Raw genomic sequence first — 22,605 nt, 5'->3', positions numbered from 1 at the left:
TTTGGATTCTGCCACTCACTCTCTGAAGGACCTAGTATAAATCTTTCAGCCTCTTTAGGCTAGTTTTCTGGTCTGTAAAATGGGAAGTTTGAACAAGTATTTAACTTGTAAAATGAAACCAAGAAAGAAAACTTTAGCTGGATTCAATAAACACAATAATACTCATGCACTGGCCATAATGCGAAAGCTGCTCTGAATCAAGAAATTAAATGTGACTAGTATATAAGTTCAGAAGGAGATTGAATCCTCCACGCAGCGAAGGAAACGAAAGAAGAAAAAATGACAGGCAGCTGGTACATTTATTGTCTACTGAGAGCCCATATAGTATGGATACAATCTTTCTGAAAAGTTTAAGTACCTTTAAGTACCTTTTATGAGTCAAGTGAAAACCACTGAATATTTAGAGAAAAGTTTTGAAGCAATTTTTTTGGTGTAAGGTAAATAAACAGTAGAAAAACACTGTATTTGGGTATCCAAAAAATTGGGCTCATGATCTTTTGATTTTTTTTAACCAATTAGCTGGACAACTGATTTAACTCTCTAAGCCTCCATCTCCTCCTTTGTATCTTCAAGTATCTGAAAGGCTGTGACATGAAAGAAGGAATAGATTTTTCTGCTTGTGGAATCTGAATATTTAGATTTCATGTAAGGGAAAAAAAGCCTCTCCTTAACTGTGTTTGTTGTGTTCAGTTATTTCAATCATATTCAACTCTTTGTGATTCCATTGGAGTTTTTGGGCAAAGATGGAATGGTTTGCCTTTTCCTTCTCCATGTTATTTTACAGATGAGGGTCATACAGCTAGCAAGGCCGTATTTGAAACCAAGGCTTCCCCACTTCAGGTATGGTGCTCTATCCACTGCTGCTCCTCTTAAGACAAGAGCTTTTCAAAAATCAAATGAGCTCTTCTTTTAGATAAGGAAGGGGAAGGAATCACAAGTTTGTTAAGTAACAGGCACTGTTTTAAGCACTTTATAAAAAAATAAAATATATTCATTTTACAATTGAGAAAACTGAGGTAAATAGAGATTAAGTGACTAATCCAGAGTCACAAAGCTAGTAAATTTCTGAGCCTGAATTTGAATTTAGGTCTTGCTGACTCCAGGCCCAGTTCACTATAAGGTCTTCAAGCAAAAATGCTGGATGCATTTTCTAGGAATGGTGTTGAGTGGATTCTTGGTCAGGTGTGAGTTGCACCAGAGGACCTCTGGGCTCCATTCCAAATTTTGTGTGATATTTAAAGGTTTGAAATCTTATGACCCTAAGCAGTTTGTGTCCACCTGGAAGGCTCACCTGCAGGAACACAAGGAAGAACAGAAACCTTGGTTGCCAGAGCTCTATCTCTCCTTATCATCCTCCACCATATCTCTCTCTGAGAAGAAGCAGATACTTTCCTGCTTTAGAAATCAGAATACAGAAGGGTTAGTTAGCAGCTACTATTCCTTATACCACTTGTCACCACTCAGTGCTGTGATTGCGACTTTCAAGTTGTTGGAATTTTAAAACTTGGGGAAACATGAAATAGGATGACTAAGTGAGCTTTTATAGTTGTAGGTGAAAGTGTACCACATCTACTAGACATGATGATAACCTGAGTTTGTCAGATGCTAGCTTAAGACAAGCTCAGTCCAGCCCTCTGCTTCTTATACAACATGTCTTTCTTTCTCCTTCTTCCCTTCTCCCTCTACCTCCTCCCCCCACTATTTTTAGATGTTTTGGTGGAATAGTAAAGGCATTTGATTGAGATCTCAAGTTGGGTAACCTTAAGTTAGTTTCTACTCCATGAGTTTCAGTTTTCTCATATTTAAAATGAGCAGGTTTAATTAAATGGGGTCTCGTATCTCCTCCAACTCCAATGTTCAGTATGCCAAGGTTTTGCTATAAGTTTTTCTAAAGGAAAAGAGTCCTTAGGATTTCATGTCTTCTCCTTTCCCTTTCTATAACTGGATTAGATTTAATTTTCATTTGCTATAATTTCATAACATTCTGTTGTCCATTCCTTTGCCCAATATGCCTTAGTATTTATTTCTCTTCTTCTCTTTTCTATCCTAAAGAATTCCTCACTAATGGAGATACATGCTTCCTTCCATTCTTTCCCTTCTCTATTCCTCTATTCTACTTTTCTGCTTACTATCTCTTCTGTCTAATTAGTTATGATTTTTCTGGTCCCTCTTCATTCCCTTTTCATGATTCTTGCTCTTCTCTATAGTGAGGAGAGATCCATCCTCTTTAGCCAGTTGAGATACTTGAAATTAGAGGATCTTTTCTAGTCACCTTTCAATTACCAGAGGCAAATAACTTAATAATTCTTTTATTTCTCTTTCTTCTAACTGCTTACCTTTCACCTGCTTCACTGACTCAAAGCTACCTAAATTATTCTTTTATACTTAGCACAATGCTTTGGACAGTAGATACTTGTTGAATCTAATTAGAGAACATTGTATGCTATTGGTTTAGTAGCCTAGGTTTACAAACACATTCATAATCTTGCTTACTTACTCCTAGTTGTTTGTATGAGTCAGTAAACATTTTATTAAGCACTTACTATATCTAAGGCACTATGCTAATTGTTGGGGATACAAAGACAACAAAACAGAAAAATACCTGTGTTTGAGAAGCTCACAGTCTAATGAGACAACATGAAATAACATACAAACAAGATATAGACAGGGTATATTGGAGATAAGAAAAGAAAGGGAATAGTATTAAAAGGGACAGAAGGTAGGATTTTAACTAATTCTTGAAGGAAACCAGGAAGCAGAGATGAGGGAGGGAATTCAAGCATCAAAAATTACTTATGTGGAAAATAATATTGCAATAAACGAATGGATTTATGCTTCACTAGGGCAGGCCAGAATATACCTGAAAGGCCAGCAAGCCTCTATGGAGGCTCAGAGAGAGGACACAGACAAGAGTATTTTTTCTCTTACTGTGTAGTGTGTTTGCCCATGTTCTTTCTTACATCCTTCACAGGCTAGGGATGCTCTTCTAGATCTTTTGAACTTTTTGTGGGGAACAGAGTTGTTCTTATGCTGTCCATCTACTATCACTTACTCTCACTACATAACTGACCCATCTCTTTTTCTGACTATTCATTTCCTTGAGACTGATTCTCCACATGGATCATGGATGAGAAAATGTTGCCTCCTGCTTACTTGCAGTCACAGCATGCCCTTTGGGTGACCTGAAATTTGGACAATGTTTGTACTATGATGTTTCAAGGACACTTATTTAAAAAAGGAGCCAACATAGGAATAAGACCTAGACAGGAGTTCCTCAGGGACCTTATTCATTTGGTTTCATCTGTGCAGAAGTCATTTCACCCAGGTGCTGAACCCCAATTTAAAAAACCTATGTGACTTAGGACAAAGTCTATTTCCAGATTTTAACAAGAAGGCTCTTTTTTTCCCCAAATAAACTATATGTTCTTTTCATCAGGCACATAATTTTCTTGTTTTATGATACAGAAAGCTTCCCATTATCTATGAGAAGATTGTTTGCAACTACCCACAGGACCCTCCTATCATTGGGTCAGAGCTGATAGAATATTATGGCAACGGACCACTAAGAGTAGTACATAAGCATGACTCTTGTGGGCTATTCTCATGGTAGGGTAAAAAATGAACTGTAAGTGTAACAAGCAGCTCTATGACCTAGGAGAGTTACTCAACAAAGAATCAAGAGATCTGGGCCTTGGGCACATCATTTTCTCTCTGTCTCTCTAATTTTCAGTTTCTTTATTTTATGTTGAAACTAGACAAAATTTCCTCTTGGATCCTTTCCAAATCAAACATTTTATGATACAAAGATACTTTTCAGTATTATTCTGATGCCAAAACTTAATAAAAACATTTAGGTCAGGAGCACTAATTTTTTGTGGTATATCAAAGGATCATGATTCCGGAGATGAAGAGAATATTCAAAATGATCTATTTCAATTCTCCACTGCAAAGACTGATAAAGCTTTTTTTAAAGAGTAGGCACTTAGTACACTTTGGAGGTGACTTTCTTTTAAAGAGAAATTTCCTACTAGCTAAGGGCAAATACTCAGATTTAAAGCACAAACTTCTAAGAAGGATAAGATGTGGGGAGGGAAAATACCAATTTGTTGATCAAGGACAATAAGACAGCACTTCCTCTAAAATGGTACCTTATCTGTAAGATGCAGAAAATCAGGTCCAACATCTGTACATTTTCTTTTTTCTTCTTTTTGATGGGTGTGCCAAACTGGGAAAACAGGCATGAAGAGCAATGGAAGCTCCACAATAGGGTCACCCCATTTTGGGGGTATATTGCCTTATTTTTATACTGCACTTTTGACACAGGTTCCAAACTTTGCTCTTATTCATTCCTTTCACTTGAATTTGTAAACAATACAAAATTAGCTATAAGGTAAATACATAATGCCTTATTTATCTAGTACAATACAAAATTGGCCATTAGGTAAATATAGTAATATCTGGTTTATCTGGTCCCTTTCAGCACTTACTTTTATGGGCTATCCTTTGCAGTGATTGGGGAAGGAACAATCCTACTTCAGTGAATTTTCTGGATAACTGGTTTCTTCTTTTAAGCATCTTAACTATGATTACCTTAACCATTTTTAGTTGAAAACTTACATTCCTAAAATGCATTATATCTCCTTGACACCTTCAATAGAGATTTAAAAAAATTAGAACTTTGATTCCCTGATAGAGAGAACTCATGTGAAAATTTCTTTCCAATGAAGAATTATATTGGCTTTGCAATTTAAGTGTCATCAAAAGCTGCCTAGGATACTAAAAAGTTAAGTAATTTTCTCAGGATTATGAAGAGACAAGGTTTGAATTCAATTCTTCCCAACTTGGTCAGCTTTCTACTCATTCCCCCAACCTGCCTCTTAGGCTCAGGAACCAGAGAATTAACATAAATTGTTTAAAAAAAAATAGCCTGGGTTTTCTAAGAAAATTTCAACAGTTCTGAAAATACTCAGGAATCTTAGTGCTTACCTGAAATGGTCACAGGCTCTGAGCTTTCTAAAAGCATACTTAAGCCTTTCTCCCCTTGAAAAGAGCAATGGACTTAGTGCCAGAATACCTGAGTTTAAGCCCAGACTTGTAACCTGTTTCACCCTGGAAAAAACACTCTATTTCTATGGCCCAGTTACTATATCAGTAAAAATGAAAGGGCTGGAAGAAATGACCTTTATGGTCCCTTCTAGCTCTAGAGTATAATCCTATAATGTTTAAACTACCTGTGTCGGAGGACTATAGGAAAGAAAGCATTTTGTAAAACATAAAATACCATTGAAGAGGATGATAGTAACTTTCTGCTTCTAATCTGGCATGGTCTGAGAAACCAGATAATAAGTATGTTAACAGAAATACTAATCCACATTTTAGAGTGTTTTAATGACTAGTTAGAATTTTGTAAAAAGTAAGAATAAGTAAGCTCCAAATGAGGGCTAGAGGAGCTAATACATAAAACGTATGAATTTAGTGCACATATCTATTTAAGCTGTTCGGAAACTTTTCTTTTTAGTTTCCTTCCGACTTTTGAGTTCAGATAGTAGAGAATTGATTTCCAGATAAATGAGATGTTACTCTATTTGTTCTTCATGGCTAACAAAAAACAAAACAAAACAACACTGTAGAATGGTATCTGAGAAGCTGGTTAAAATTTTTTTCCATTAACATACAGCAATTATGTATTATATATACATGTAGAGTATCTATCACATGTATATAACCTATCTTGTTCACTATCAACACATACAAACATATATGTTATAAATATAGTCATATAATATTGTATAAAAATTAACTTAACTTTAGTTACATTGATGCTGGGCTAATACAGATTAAGGTTTTGCTGATGGGTTCTGACCACAATTCCAGTTAGTGCCATGTCCTTGAGAAAAAGCCTGGCGTTGGAGCCACAAGCCTGATGTCTCCTGGTTTGGGGTGCTCACTAAGTTGGTGGGGGCCCCTCATGGCGGAGCATCAGCTTGAAGGAACGGGCAAAGTTGTTGGAAAAGGTGCAACTCCATCTCTCTTGTCCTAGGGGCAGTAGCAACAGAAACAAAAGCAGGGACAGCAGCAAGAGCTGAAGGGGTAGGGCTACACAGCACACTCGATGGAGGAAGGCACATATCCCTTCTGGACGACTCTGCAAAACAGAAGCAGGGAAAAGTGGCTCAGTGACTGGGAAGGGAGGTTGAGACTAGAATGGAAAAAAAAATAGTTAAGGAAGCTTTTAAGATCCAGTAGCAGCTCCTCAAGCAGAAAACTTCCAAGACTTCTTTATCCTCTTCCCAATGAATTCCTGACCCTGTCATTCAAGGCCCTATAAAAGCTATCTCTAACTCACCTTTTCAACTTTATCTCACACTACTATCATTCAAGGACTCTACATTTTGATTAAATTGGGCTCTTCTTTGCCAGCATCTCCCTAACTCATCTCCAGTTATGTTACATTCTTCCTTTACAATCATCATGGGTGTATGTCTCCCTACTCTAGAAGACTGTAAACTCTTCAAGAACCCTAATTTGTGAGGTATACTCTCATTATTGGGGGAAAAAAGTCTTGCACATAGCAGTACTAAACCAACATTCACTAAATATATATCACATATCAGGCATTTTGATAGGGACTGGGGACACAGACAAAAATAAAACTGTCCTTGTTAAACTGAATTGATATATTGATATTACCCTTATTATGGGACATTAAGCAAATCACTTAAATGACTTCATGCCTCAATTTTCCTTTCTTTTGTGATATTTTCTTTTGTTTTTACCTTGCTGTTATTTCTGGATATATATTTCCCACAAAACCCCAAGTGTTCTTTCCAATAACCAGCACAAAAACAATTGAGCAAAATCAAAAAACCTAGCAGCTACATCTGATGGGTGAAAAGGGAAGTCTTTCACCTGAACACATTACCACCCTTGTCTCTTTATGTTTATCCTTTCCTAATCTTAGGTGAATGAGTATTACAAGACAAAAATGGTCAGGAGACCCTCCTGATAAGTTTGGATGATCCAGAGTTTTCATTAAAGGTCCACTTGGTGGTCAGGGATGAATAGTGGCAAATATTTTTGGCATTCACTAGAGTGGCAATGGCCTGTGATAGGACACAAATCTGCAAAGGGGGTGGAGAAAGCCAGTAAGGACAAATAGACATAGGTCCACAGTCATTTGGGTAAACTTCCTGCCCTTTTGAGGCAGAGAAAAGTGTCCTCCATAGACGCTACCCTTTGATAAGAGAGCTAAGGAGAACTTCATGAGAAAAGGATTTCCATTATAGTAATTCTACATGTGAGTTTTATTATAATTATAATCCAAGCATGAATCTATTCTTCCCATAAAGACTATATATTTGTAAGAGAGTGTACCTCTCAAGTCTGGGGTGAAATGTTTTGTACCAATTATTCTTTGCACACAATAGGAGTAAATAAATGCCTTTTCTAAGAGTTAACTGAGGCTTCTGGCTGATTGTTGATAGAGAACATAACAATGTGGATCAGGAGTATTAGTCCTAAAAGTATAACTTTGCAGGGTAAGATCAATAAGATGTACAACTAGACATTTTCTCTTATCTTCTGAATGTTTGGGCCTCTCCAAAATAAGAATTTTAAATAAGAGATGGAGGAATTTTATGTATATCCAGGGTCTAAGACACCAAGGATTTTAATGACATAACTAAGAGCAGAGAATGCTAACACCGAATCTCTAATGGGCTCTTTCAATACCCCCTCCTTCATAAGCCCCCAAGCTCTGACAGGGTGTCACAACTTGACCCACGGGTCTGACACAGAGCTCAGGTTTGCCTCCATACCCATCTTGCAATATGGAAAGTGGAAATCACATTCTGTCTAAGAGGACAGCATGGCAACATGCTGTTCTAACAGTGCTCAGCCAGAGAATGGGGAACACAAGGAACAGCAGCATGATGCCAGGATATATATGACTCTACCAGACCTCAAGAAAAGGAACTGGCATCCACTTGAGCCTAGTTATGTTCCCCCATAAGTCAATTGGAACAGACACTGAGGCTTGTAAAAAAAAGTGAATTTTCAACCAACGAAGGAGGATAAAATGACACTGACGTGTAATACCTCTGGAAATTGCCATCAAAGAGAAAAGACTCAGAAAGTAAGCAAGGAATAAAGAGGGGAAAGACTGAAAGAAAACTCAGTTAAAGTATTTGGGCAAAAGGAGATAAACTAACAGGGAAGATAAGAATAACAGAAGGAGGAGAGACTTACACGAACTGATGCTAAGTGAAATGAGCAGGACCAGGAGATCATTATATACTTCAACAACAATACTAGATGATGACCAGTCCTGATGGATCAGGCCACTCAGCAACGAGATCAACCAAATCATTTCTAATGGAGCAGTAATGAACTGAACTAGCTATACCCAGAAAAAGAACTCTGGGAGATGACTAAAAACCATTACATTGAATTCCCAGTCCCTATATTTATGCACACCTGCATCTTTGATTTCCTTCACAAGCTAATTGTACAATAATTCAGAGTCTGATTCTTTTTGTACAGCAAAATAATGTTTTGGTCATGTATACTTATTGTGTATCTAAGTTATATTTTAATATATTTAACATCTACTGGTCATCCTGCCATTTAGGGGAGGGGGTGGGGGGGGTAAGAGGTGAAAAATTGGAACAAGAGGTTTGGCAATTGTTAATGCTGTAAAGTTACCCATGTATATATCCTGTAAATTAAAGGCTATTAAATAAAAAAAAAAAAAGAATAACAGAAGGAAATGTTTTTAGATCTCTTAAATTAGTCCATATGCCTCTGAAGAAATAGTGCATGACAAAGGAAAATGACTATATACCTCATAAGGTAGAAGATTTTATGGATTCTCAAGAAAGAATGAAAATCACAGCAAGACATGCTCAAGTAATTTCAAAGAAAACTAAAAATTGTGAAAGCAGAAATAACTGGCAGAAATTGTGCACAGCAGAAATAACTGGCAGAGTAGAAAAATTTAAATTCATGGTGACAAGTAAAGATGCAGGCGACATATCCTGCAAACCTAAGCTTAATCATCATTGTTAATCATCAATAATAAATGATGGACATTCAATTTTTAAAAAAGGCTGTACTGGTAGTCATGGTTATGAAAGGTCCCTCCTCTCATGTTTATCTATTTGTTTATGATGTGACTCTCAAAAATTCTAAAACACGTATCCATTTGGAGCTTATTTTGGCATAAAGTATGAAATGGTACTATAAACCTAATTTGCTATGGACTATTTTTCAGTTTATTACAGAAAGTTTTGTCAGATAGTAAGCCTTTATTCCAAGAGTTGTGATCACTGTTTTTTTTTTTTTAATAACACTGTGCTATTGTGCATGTTCCCAATATGTCCTCTTGATTCTCTTTCCTATTTTTAAACTAATACTAAAATAGTTTTAAAATTATTACTCTGTAATATAGTTTTATATATGGTACTGGTAGTTCCTCACCTTATCCCCTCCTTTCTACTTTCCCTCACTATTGCTTTTGAGATTCTTCATCTTTTTTTTTTTTTCTCCAAGATGAATTGTTTCATTTTTTTCCAGTTGTAAAAACAACCTTTTGGCAGTTTAACTGGTATGGCACCTAATAAGTAAAGCAGGGAATATTGTCTTATTTATTATACTGGCACCATCCAACCATAAGCAATTATCATTTCTCCAATTATTTATCTTTGACTATTTCTGTACAGAATATTTTTTAGTTCTATTCATATAATCACTAAACACATTTATCTTATTATGTAGATTTCCAAATGTTTTATACATATAGCGTGGAATTTCTCTTTCTGTCTCTTTTTGCTAGTTTTTGTTGGCAATATAGGAAGAGACTAATAGTTATACCTTGCTATTTTAATAAAGTTATTAATTTTTCAATACACTTTTAGGTGAATCTAGGGTTCCTAAAAAAACCACATCAATTGCAAAAAAACATTAATTTTGTTTTTCTTTTCTCTCATTTTTCTACTTTCAATTGCCTTTTCTTGTCATAAATATAGGGGACATTTCTAGAACTACATTGATAGCCAGTGAAAATATTAAAATTTGAAAGATAGAGGATTTTATGTGACAAATATATGTTATTGCCATTAGGTCATATCATTTGTGGAGATGTGTGAAGTTATTATTATTTTAAATAAAGGTATCAGTTAAAAAACATCAATAAAAATGTTTAAATTTTGGGAAAAGGAAAATGGGAAAAGGAAACCGAGGGGAAAAGACTAGAGAGGAAAAGCCAGGCTTCAGTTGGAGCAAGAAGAAAAAAGATAGATTACATGGAACAAATCTGAACTCAAGAGTTCTGGCGGAATTCTGATGACACCAGAGCCTGTCAGAACAAATATTTGTATATAGGAGGCTGGGCAGACTTGCTGAACAATTACTGAGAACAAATTGGGAGAAGCAGCCATCATGCAAGGTATTAAAACTCAAAGGTTTTCCCACTGGGTGATTGCATCTAGGAGGAGACTGTTTGCCTCTCTTTAAAATTTGAAGGATTAGAGAAGATTAATGTGTGATTATATCATAATCTCTTGGGTGTCTATCATAGACTTAAGTTGTGCTGAGAATTAAAATTGAAAATGTTTCAATTGTTTTATTCTTTCTATCATTTACAGCAGAGAATTAGGAGAGGGCCAACATAACTAAGTGAGAAAAACCCTATGAAAGTGTAACTGGGGATGCAGCTAATTGGCTCAGTGGATAGAGCACCAGCCCTGAAGTCAGGAGGACCTCAGATACTTATCACTTCCTAGCTGGGTAATCTTGGGTAAATCAGTTAACCCCAACTGCCTCAGGAAAAAAAAAATGTAACTGGGAAATAATTAACAAAAAAAAAATCTAATATGGCATAGGTAATATTAATTTATGATTTTCTAAGTTAACATGTGGCCCACAGGGATTCATCGCTATTTCCGAGTTTGACATCATGGATTTACTTTGTAATTGGGTTCCAAGTAATTATTTTGCTATTAAAAAAATCTATTAAAGTATTCTTCTCTTCCATCTACTTCCATTCCCTGCTTAGACTTAATGAAATCACAGAATTTCAAAAACAGAAGGGCTTAAGCAATGTTATGCTGGTAAATGCTTAACAACTGGCTCTTTGAAAAAAATTATGCATACTATACTTTTGAATTTAATCTGCATTATTAACATTTTCACCATTACTTTCTAAGTCTAGATTATCAACAAAACAATTAAATCCAGGACTAATTTGTGGTATTTGCCAATTTCTAAGCTGTAAATGCTCATATAATATTATAATATACAATTAGCTCTGGCAATTAGCCAGTCAACTGGCTAAAGCACACGTCTAGCAAGAGACCAAATGATCATTTAGCTGTATATACATGAAATATACACAACCAAATGAGTTATACAACCAAGATCACAGTGCATTTGTGGCAGAGAACTTCTTCCAACTAAGATCTCTAGAGCCCAGGACTCTTTTTACTATACATGGTATCAAGTTGTAATAAGACAGAGGTAAATTAAAGTGCAGCTAGATGAAGACAGCTAGGACGGGAAAAGATTTGCAAAATAAATCAAATAAATATTGGTTAGAAGAACTAAGGGGAGGTTTAACCTAGAGAAGAGAAGGCATAATTAGGGTCTTCAATTATTTGAAGAATTGCCATATGGAAGGTTAGTTGGTCTCTGTTTGGCTCCAGAAGGAAGAGCCAGGAGTATAACAGCAGCTCAGGGAATGGGATTTATGGGGAGTCAGATTGTGGTGCTTTATAATAGTCATAGCTATCCAACAGGAGAACACACTGCTTTGGTAAGTAGGGGTTTCCCTGTCACTAGAGATATTAACACAACAGGTGGATGGTCATCTGTCAAAGATTTTACATGGGGGATTCCCTTCTATGTGCACTGAATAGAAGGCTGGATTACATGATCTGGACTACATTATCTAAGGACCCTGCCAGCTTTTGGATGTTATGATCATATGAGTCTCTGAGTTGTTGCTGAGGAAAAATGGCTTAGCACTCAATGGAGGAACCCCTGGGATTGATTGGGTGAGTAATACATGGTTCTAATACACCTAATGAACACTAGGCTGTCAGCTGACCTTATTTTGACCACAAATTCAGGAGGAAAAAGTCTATTTTAGCAGCTGTATTATTACTGTCACATAAGAAAATATTTCCTGAAAGAACCAAATAAATGGCATCCCAGCAGCTGCCTGGATATTGCTTGTGTCTCTGACAAATATCTGTAGTGCATCCACTCTTGGTTTATTTCAGTCTTGCCATTCTCTTAGGTTGTCAGAATCTCTTCATTTGCTCTTTCTGATCAGAGCCCTGATTTTGCCTGATTCCAATATTTCTGCTTTCTCCCAATGGGAGGAAAGGGGGCAGACATATTGCAATTTAAAACCTACAGTTAATGGTCTCCAAAAGGAAAGAAAAATTAGTAGATACATCATGTTTCTGTTTATATTTCCATTCCCAAAGCTAATGATCTGTTTGTTTAAGTGAAGAGTTCTTCCTTGACGACAACTCTCCAGTGAAAATGTATTTGTAGTTCACAAGTTGTGTGAAGTGATAGACTCACTCATCACTGAGTGGCCAAAGCCACTTTAGTTATTCACAGCTGAGTTTTTCCCTCAGAGTAAGAAAGGAAACTAAACATTAAATTTATATTGGACTACGACTCTTATTTTTAAAAAATTGTGCTAAAAGTGTGAGCTGTATAACTCATGTTCATTTTCTCCCATAAATCATCCATGAGTATGTGGGAGGTGGGGGAAGAAGAGTTCCACTTAATGTTCCAGGATGTTCATGTAAATTTTTCCATACAGAGTAGATGCTAATGGGGCACAAGAGATGTCCAAAAGTTATCTCTCAAGTCTCGTGACCTATTCATCCAAATCTTCCTCAATGAACCTCCAATCATTGTACCTGTACTCATTGCTCAATTGTTAGCATAATCTAATCCCCCCATTCTATTCTCCCCATTTCATGAGATTGAACTTTTAGTTGTTAATATATAAACACTATTCAGCTTCCCCAAGTTCTTATTTCTTAATTCCTATTCCCCTCAATCATATTTCTCCAATTTCCCATTCCAGATTTGCCTACTTCTTTGATTGTGTCCTCTGGAATACCTGCTATATAATTAACAAACTTTTTTTTTTTTTCATTTGAAACCTCTTCCTTTCTTCTTCCATCTCTTGGCATTCATTAAAATCTGGCTCCTTCCTGATGAGATCACTTCCCTTTCTAGTACTGGCTATACATATTATCATATCTCTACCTCCCACTTAAGTGGTCAATGTGAAGATTTGCTCCACATTGTAAGTTCTAGACTCTCTCTCTCTCTAGTAGCATTATCCAGCAATCCCTCTCTTTGGAAGCTTGCTATATTTACATTTTTCAACGAGTCTGGATCCTGATAATTGTTTTCTATTGCAATCCCCCACTCTAGATATTTTCTTTCCTCTTCCCCTCTCTAGGTTTTCATGAAACTGCTTCTTCCTAGTTCTCTTGCCTTTCTGACTTCTTTTCATTCTCCTTTAATGTTTCTTTTATATTATTGGATCTACTATGCATGGCTTTCCCCCAAAGCTCTGCCAAGAGGATCTCTTCTCTTCTTTCCATATTATTTCCCTTAGTGATCTCGTTTCCATGTTATCATATGTAGATGATTTCAGATCTCTGTATCCAGTCATACTCTATCTACTTGGTTCCAGTTTTGAATCATTAATTAAGCCTTTTACATATCTGAAACTAGATAGCTTACAAGCATCTCAAACTCCACATGTCTGAAAGTGAACTAATTATTTCCCCCCCAAATGTATGTATGTATCAATGGACTACTTTGCATCTTTTGCTCTACAAGATCAGATGTTTCTTTAGGGTCTACAAAGGATAAGCAGACTGGTACTTTGTATTCTTATCCCTTTTCAAACACTTGTGTGACTATAAATTAGTGGTCTCTAATAAAATATCATTGGCCAAAGCTCTCCTATTGCCTTTTCACACTTTTAAAAGGGATGTCTCTGATACATGTTGATTATTCTCACATAGCTTTTGTGGACATGGAAAAGAAGCTAGTTGGGTAAGCAGTTATCTCTATTTTATGGGTTATTTTCTTTAGTGTAATTAAAGACCATGATTTTTTCTAAATGTTTGGACTCCTTTCCTCCTTTCAGTAACTTGTGAATTATTCCCTCAGCAGTCTCTAAATTGTTTCACTTTTTCATCGACTTGTTCTGTGTGCCCCTGGTTTAATATAGTTTCTTTTCCCATCTTTGTTTTCTTTAGAGCAGCTTCTACTTCACATATAATACAGTTGGGACTGTGATATCACAATACACATTTGCTGGTTCTATTTTTCTTGATGACAATGAATATTTGTTATAGAAATCCTCACAGGTCATTTCCATTTTCTAACACTGTGAATTGGCAGCCAAAATAGCTAATGATAATGTTGGCTGCAATGAAGAAGGTATATTATCAAGGTTGAAGGAGATTTTAATCTCACTGCACTCTTTTTTGATTAGGCTTAGAGTACTATGTTCAATTCTGGGTACCATAGTTTTGAAAATATAGAAACAAGGTAGAATGGGTCTAAAATACAATGATTGGAGAGGAGGAGAGAGAGCAAACATTTATTAAGAGACTACTATATGTCAGGCACTATGCTAAATGCTTTATAAAAGTGATTTCATTGATCCTTCACAATAACCCTGGGAGGTAGGCTCTATTACTATTATCCCTATTTTGTGGTGAGGAAATTGATAAAGATTAAGTGACATGCCTAGGGCTACATAGCTAATAGGTATCTGCAGATAGATTTGAACTCAAGTCTTTTTGACTTCAGTCAAACTTCAATGGTCTATACATTGCATCCCATAGCTGCCTCCAATGGTTAGGCTACTTCTAGAACGCTGTGATCAGTTTTGGGTTCCACAGTTTTAAAAAGGCATAGAAAAACTAAAGTGTCTAAAATATAATGACTTTGGTGGGAAAAACTGAGAATATTCCATCTAAAGTCTGGTTGGAAAAAATACTGAGGAAGTTCATACAAGAGAAGTGAAGACAATAATAACTTGTATTTATGAAGTATTTCAAAAGTTATAAAGCCCTTTACAGATATCATCTTACTTTACACTCATATCTCTGGGAGGTAGATGGTATTGTCATCCCCATTTTACAGACAAGGAAACTGAGTTGGAGGTTAAGAGACTTGTTGAGAATAACATAGCCAGTAAGTGTCTCAGGACCAACTTGTTCTCAGGTCTTCCTACCTCCAGTTTTACTTCACTATCCACATTGTGCAATCTTGCTGCCTTAGAGGGAACAGAATAGCTATCTTCAATATTAGAATTACTGTCATGTAAAAGTTGGAATGAATTTATCATTTCCCCCAATAATCAGAACCAGGAATAATGGGTTAATGTTTAGAAATTACAGTGACTAATAGGTATTTGATGTAAGAAAAACAAAACCAAAATTTCAGAAACTAAAGTTATAAAAAAATTGGAACAGGTTCCTGTGGAAGCTAGCGTTTTCCTCCTCATCTTGTGTTCCATAGAAATTTTTTGCTGACCATTTGTATATAGCCCCTAAGGTCCTTCCCAAATCATTGATTCTGTCATTTTATGATTCTATACACCAATTAAATCACAGATCTTTGAGGGACTGAAGTCAAGATTATTGTGCTGGCTCTGCTAATTAATGCTTCTAGATGCCTCCCTAATAGTTTTTGCTCCCATCTCCTCATGATGTTTGTTATCACTATTATCAACCTAATTTAGGCCCTCATTACTACTTCCCTGGACTATTCCAAAATCACCCTCCTGGGTCTTTTTACCTTCCTCTTTAGAGCTACCACGGACTTTAAGTCTATCTTTCTCTTTCAGGAGGTTCTTTGTGACAATCCTAGACTAATCTTCCTCATGTAAAGATCTGGTCACATTACATCTTTATTCAGAATCTAGCAAAGATTATCTATGCTACCAAGTCCTAATTCCTTGACTAGTATGGAAGGCCTGTCACAATCAATTAAAATTCCACTTTTCCAGCTTATGTGTCATATATCTCCCACCTATGAAGCTATGGTCACATACATCCTGAACCCCTTTGTGCATTTATCTCTACTTCCAGTCTTCATAAGGACAGAGAATTTGCTCTACCTACACCCTGTATGTATTTATGTATGTATGCATGTATGTATATCTCTTCTTTACCTTCTTCCTTAAGGCAACCAGGGTGCTCTATACAAAGGAAGCAAATAAGTGTTTGTTGAGTTGAAAAGAATTGAGAGAAAAGTTGGTTAATAAAAATTGTGCAATTTTAGTAAATTTATTTTCCTTTTTGGACTTCATCCTCTTCTTGTTTAAAATTGTCCTAGGCAGTCCTTAAAGTCCACAGCAGCTCTAAATCCCATGATCCTCTAAACTGGTTGAGAACCAGGATTTGGCTGAGATGAAGATTGTGCCATGTCTCAGGACTTGAGCAGACCAAGGGAATGATGGGGTTAGGTTACTCACATGAGCTCACAAGGGGTGTGTGAATGCAACCTGTCACCTTTTCCATGCCAAAATCACTACGTACTATGGAAAAAAAGAAGGTTGCCTGCACTATTAAAGCCAGCTGTTCTAAAGTGGATGGAAATGAGAGTCAAAATGAGACGTTGGAAGAAATTATATTTGCTTAATTAGAAAAAGACCCCAAATCAGTTCACACTGAATTTATCTTTTTTCTTACAAATCAGGCAGAGGTAGTTATAACTAATAATACGATTTAAAATGAGTTTTAAAAATAAAAAACAAAAGGAGAGGCAGAAAAAAGGTTTTCCTCATTTCTGAATAAGGAAAATATCAGGAAGGGAATTTTATATGGTAATATAATAATAATAATAATAATAGCAGCTATATTTATATACTATGTACCTAGAACTGTGCTAAGCATTTTACAGTTATTACCACATTTGATCCTTTTAACAACGCTGTGAGGTAGGGTTTTCCCACTATTATCCCCATTTTACAGATGGGGAAACTGAGGCAAATAGGATTGACTTCACTTCTTTCCAATTCCAGGACGGGGGCTCTATCCATCCTTTCAAGTCACTTAACCTCAACTTCTCTAATCCTCAGTTTGTTTAAGCAGCAGGTGGTGCAGTAGAGTGCTGAGCTCAAATCCAACCTCAGATACTTAATAGCTGTGTGACTCCATGCAAATCTCTTAGCCTCTGTTTGCCTCAGTTTCCTCATTTGTAAAATGAGGGCAATTAATAGTATCTATCTCCCAGGATTGTTGTAAGGATAATAATTGCAAAGCACTTAGTAGCACAGTGCTTAGAACATATTAAGCACTACATAAATGTTTGCTATTACTATTTTTTTTTTATCTGTAAATGAACTTGTTGAGATCCATGATCTCTGTAAGGCATTTCCAGCTCTAAATCTATGATCCTAGGATCCCCGTTATTTCAACTTATCCTCAAGCTCAATGTATTCAGGTCCCTTCTCTGTCCTGGTTGTCTGACATTTGAAGCTCTCCAATTTACTAACATCATTCCAAAATTGTGGTGCTCAGAATTAAACATGATATTCCAGAGGTAGTTGGACTGGGGAAGAGTACAAAAGGACTATACTTCTTTATTCTTTGAAGCTACACCTCTCTTAATTCAACCCAATATCTGATTAGCATTTTTAGCTATCATCTCAAATCACATTGTTTACTCTTTTGAATTTGTGTCCACTAAAGCTCCAAACTCTTTTTCAGAATACTTGTTTTGTAATCACCTCCCCCATTTTATATTTCCAATGTAAATTCTTTGTGTCCTGATGTATGACTTTATGTGTATCTCTATTAAATACAATCTTAGACGATTCATTCCAGTATGCTAGACTCTAAGGATCTTTTTAGATTGAGATTTCAATTTAGATCGCATGTAAGCTATCTTGCCTAGCTTGGTGTCATCTCAAAATTTATTATTGACAATATTGGCTGATACGTTAAAAATTTTAAACTAAAGCTTGTAATTTTAATACCTTAGAGCTTGTGTATTAGCTACTTATCTAAAAATTAGATCCTGCTAATACTAGATGATGGAAGGTGTTTGAGTCTCACCAAAGCAATCTGATTTAGAATGTACACTTGCTTAGGTAGGATCCAGATTATAATCATGAATATCCTTAATTTTTTAAAAAAGGTTAAGCTAGATAAGGGATCTCAAATGGTATGATTTGCAGAGAGTTTGGGATTGTCCTTTAAAAATTTTTTTTGCTCCCTCTGTCCAGAATGAACAATCTAATTAAATAATCCCTTTAATTTGTCATCACTAAACTATTTTCACAAGTTATATTTAAATTTTTAATATTATTCACAAACTTATAAACTGGCTTTAACAATCCTGGATTAAGGTAACTTTCAATCTCAAATCCAGGATCTAATTTTTAAAAATTGTTCAGTGTTTATTATGTTATATGTTTTCAGTTAAATGTTAATCATCAAATCCTTGTTTTATTAGAATTCACATATATGAAGTAGTAGCTTTCTCACTATATGACTAGCACTCTTACTCTTTTTTTTTGGTAAAAGCAACAAAATCATTCTTATATTATTGATAACTTTTCAATAATCAAGTAAGCAAATGCACAAATACTTTAATATTGGAAATTTAAATGAGATTTACCAAACCAAGAAAAAAAAAGATAGGTCTCCAAGTAATAAATGATCAAAGGACAGGAATAGATAGATTTCCAACAAAGAAATCAAAACAACTTATAGTCATATGAAAAAACACTCTAAATAATTACTGATTAGAGAAATGTAGATTTAAACATTGAGAAATTATTTTACACCCACCAGATTAGCTAAAGTAATAGAAGGAGAAAGTGACAAATATTGGAGAAGATATGGAAAAAATGGGACACTAATTCATTGCTGGTGGAATTGTGAATTGATCTAACCATTTTGGAGAGCAATCTGGAGTTAAAACTACCAATATCTTTTGACCCCTACTTAATCTAGATCCAACAGTGAGTAGGGAAAAAGGAAAAGAACCTATCCATTCTAGAGTGTTTATAGCAGGTCTTATAGTGGTAGAAAGAACTGAAAACTGCAGGGAAGTCCATCAATAGGGGGATGGCTGAACAAATTATAGTATAAGATTGTGATGAAATAGTACTATTCTATAAGAAATAATGAGCTTAATGATTTTAGAAAAAACATGGAAAGATGCACAAAATAAGGAAAAATGAAATGAGGAGAATCAAGAGAACATTGTATACAGTAGAATAAAATTGCTTTAAGAACAACTTTGAAGTTATTTTGTTTTTTACCAATACCCAATTTAATTATAAAGGGTATATCTGTATTCAAAGAGTTGACAAATAGAAGTATGTGCAGAATAATTTTACATATGTGTATGTGTGTGTGTGTGTGTGTGTATGTGTGTGTAGCTGTGTATTTGTGTCTAATGCATGGCATTTGTAGGGTAGAATGGAGGGAGAAGGAAAGGAAAGAAAAGAAATTTACATAATAATTTTGTTATATATTTGAAAGGAATAGCAAGTTGTGCATGGCAGACTTGTAGTTTTATGTGCAATCATCTTTTTTTTTTAATCATACTATGTTATAGAAATGCTTGCTTTCTATAAATTAAAAAGAAAATAAACTAAAAATAAAAAAGAAAAATAGAAGTTTAGTGAAAGAGAAGGGAGGACATCCCCAACATAATAAAATATATGACCAATTTGTGAAAGTACAGACCATGTTGAGGAGATAACAGTGGTTCATCTTAACTGGAATCCAGAGTATATGAAAAGGAAAAGTATAAGCAAAGGTTGTAAAGATAGGCTGATGCAAGATTGTGGAAGGGCTTAAAGGTGGGGCAAATTTTTTTTTAAATTTTACTTGGCAGGCTGTGAGCATTTTTGAGCAAATTTTAAGCAAAGAGAAGACTACGTCTACTCATAAAGAAGACAAATCTGCTAGTGGTATGAATGATAGAGTGTATTGGGAGGGGATAGATTGCAGGCTCTAAGAGCTATTAGGAGGTTATTATTACAAATCTATGAATGAGGTTATAGCCTTTATTATCTCAGGTTATGTCCTCCATGTTTTCTCAGATGGAAGTGATTTCTTCTTCATCTGATCTCATAATATATTATATTCCTATTATGGATTTATGATATTTTAATTTGTATTATATTAATCTCTGTCTCTATGTAGTCCCCTATATTAGGATGTAAGTTCCTTGAAGATTAGGATTATAACATTTATTTTTGTATTTACTGTAGCATTTAGTTTTGCACAGTGAAGACTTAATATTTGTTGAATTTAGTTAAGTATTTATTAAATGCCTTTTAAGTACATGGGACTGACTATACTAGACACAAATCATTTTCTTATATTCTCATCCCCCAATCTCTTACCCCAGCATTTAGTATAAAGCTAGACACAGAGTCTAGCTTACTTAATGAATATCAAGTATATTAAACTGAAAAACCAGTGATACTAATTAATATATTCTCTTGGTTTATGAGAGCACAAAAGGCTTTCTCCCTAGGATATTAGGATTCCTCTTACCTTGATTATTTCTTCCTCTATTTTTTTAACTTTTCCCTTTCCCTTCACCAGCCTCACCTCTGGTCCACAAGCTTGGCAAATCTGAATTATAGTAAGAGACCTATTGCCAAGAACTTATGCTTAAGGAACAGAGAAATCTGAGGTATAAGAATCAATGCTCAAAATTAAGAAATATGTTATAAGTGAGCTTCTCCAACCCTTCTTTACAGATGAAGAAACTGAAGCTCAGAGGAGGGATGAGATTTGTCTAGTCATGCAAATAATAACAGAGCTGGGATTTGAATCTAGCTAGGTCCTTTTAGTAGCCTTTCCACTGCATAATTATGGTGCTAGTAGAAATCATGAGACAGAGGAGGTAGAGGATGATTTTTGATAGACATGGAGAGGATGGTGAGAATGATGAGAATTACTGTCTATGGAAAAATATACTTAGGTTCCAGCTCTTAATAATTATATGCTCTGGGTTAAGTTTTTAGAATAATTATAGATTTATAAATCATTTATTTAAACTCCCTTTCCATACAGATGGAGAACCTGAGTCTAAAAGAAAGTATATGACTTATCTAGAATTACAAGGCTAGTTTAATTTTCAAAAATGTGATTTAAACCGAGGTCTTCCCGACTCCAATTTTAGCATTACCATGAGCTCTCTTATTCTCTGTGAGACCTTAAAGATCATTGCGTCCTAACACTATATAGTCAAGGATCCTAAATTCCTTTCTAGTTTTGGCATACTGTGATTTTAAGACCCTTGGATTATAGAGCAAAGGCAAAATATTCTGGATGAGCACATGCATCCTTTGCCCTTGGAGCCAATCAAGTTAGTCAAGAAACATCCTATGCCCTTGGAGCCAATCAAGTTAGTCAAGAAATCTAAGTGTGTTCAAGTCTCTTTCAATATTTCTATCCTCAAACTAAGTGCCTTTACTTTAGATTACTATTGATTCATACATGAAATAAAAATCTAGTGCTCTCTATTTGCAACAGATTTGGGAAGTATTATCTAATTATTCTGAGTACATTACCACATAACCATTAAATGACTATAGCAAAAAACATTACTGGGATCTAGTTTCATTTGCATTTCTACTGTGTGCAGTACCAAAACTCAATTCAGAATTATGCAAAAAAGTCAATGGATGAATGAAATATTGAATGAGTTTGTCCAAGGAATTGTAACAAAGACAAAAAGTTTACATATCTAAGATGTGACATATATACAAACTTTTGTTTTAAGGACATCTTAGATCCCCCTTGCACTTCTATACCTAATTATATAAGTAGAAAGCCTCAAATGCAGAAAACTTAGCCATAATGAGAACAGAGTTAAAAAGATCTGCCATGAAGTAATGTATATGGAAAAAACCCCTGAAGACAAAATCACTGGTCTATCATTTTGTACATTTCCATTGCTGCCCTTCTCTACCCATAGCTCACATGTTGGTGGGACTGGCTTAAATCCTAAATACCATTTTCCAATAAGCCATGCATAAAAAATTGCCTGGAAATATTTAAAGCAGATGGTAAAATATAGAGTAAAAGAACTTAAGAACACTGGCAGAAAAAAGCCCTCAGTTAAATGACCAAGAAGCATTGTAGTATATTTGCAGAACAACAAATTGTAGAACTATAAAGGAAAAATACAGGATATCCCAAAAGTTGTACTTCAGTTTTAAGTTTTAATAATTTAAAGTTAATTAAATTTTAATTTCTTAAAATTGTACTAAGACTTTATATGGTAAGCAGTAAGGGAAAAAGCTTTCAAATTCCAAGAAGAACTAGTCAGAATAGCATAAGACTGCTGTGTTTTTTCAAATAAATAAAAGGAAAAATTGAATATGATATTCTGGAGAGAGTGGGTGTTCATCACTGGTTCATCACCCTTCTTTCCACTAACACATTCACCATATTAGTTTGGGCTCTCATCACCTCTTCTCTAGGTATCTTAATATTTTAATGGCTTTTATTAAATGATTACTATATGCCAACCACTGGCAATACAAATAGAAAATCAAGACAATATGTG

The 22,605-nt window shown here is 35.2% G+C and overlaps 1 protein-coding gene across 3 annotated transcripts in view; it reads right to left on the bottom strand.

Annotated features, from left to right (window-relative positions):
• Nucleotides 1–4,212: 4,212 nt before the first annotated feature.
• Nucleotides 4,213–22,605, bottom strand: part of SYNE3 (spectrin repeat containing nuclear envelope family member 3) — a 165,349-nt gene continuing 146,956 nt past the window's right edge. For all 3 annotated transcript variants that reach the window (XM_031953304.1, XM_031953303.1, XM_012550575.2), the window contains one exon: nucleotides 4,213–6,145. In XM_031953304.1, the coding sequence (XP_031809164.1) occupies nucleotides 5,948–6,145 (198 nt within the window). In that variant the 3' untranslated portion in view covers nucleotides 4,213–5,947. The remainder of the gene's footprint in view (nucleotides 6,146–22,605) is intronic.

The sequence above is a fragment of the Sarcophilus harrisii genome, chromosome 2 (genome assembly GCF_902635505.1).
Source record: "Sarcophilus harrisii chromosome 2, mSarHar1.11, whole genome shotgun sequence".
NCBI lineage: Eukaryota > Metazoa > Chordata > Mammalia > Dasyuromorphia > Dasyuridae > Sarcophilus > Sarcophilus harrisii.
Note: the sequence above shows the minus strand (reverse complement) of the source record. Positions and strands in the feature narration are given on the sequence as shown.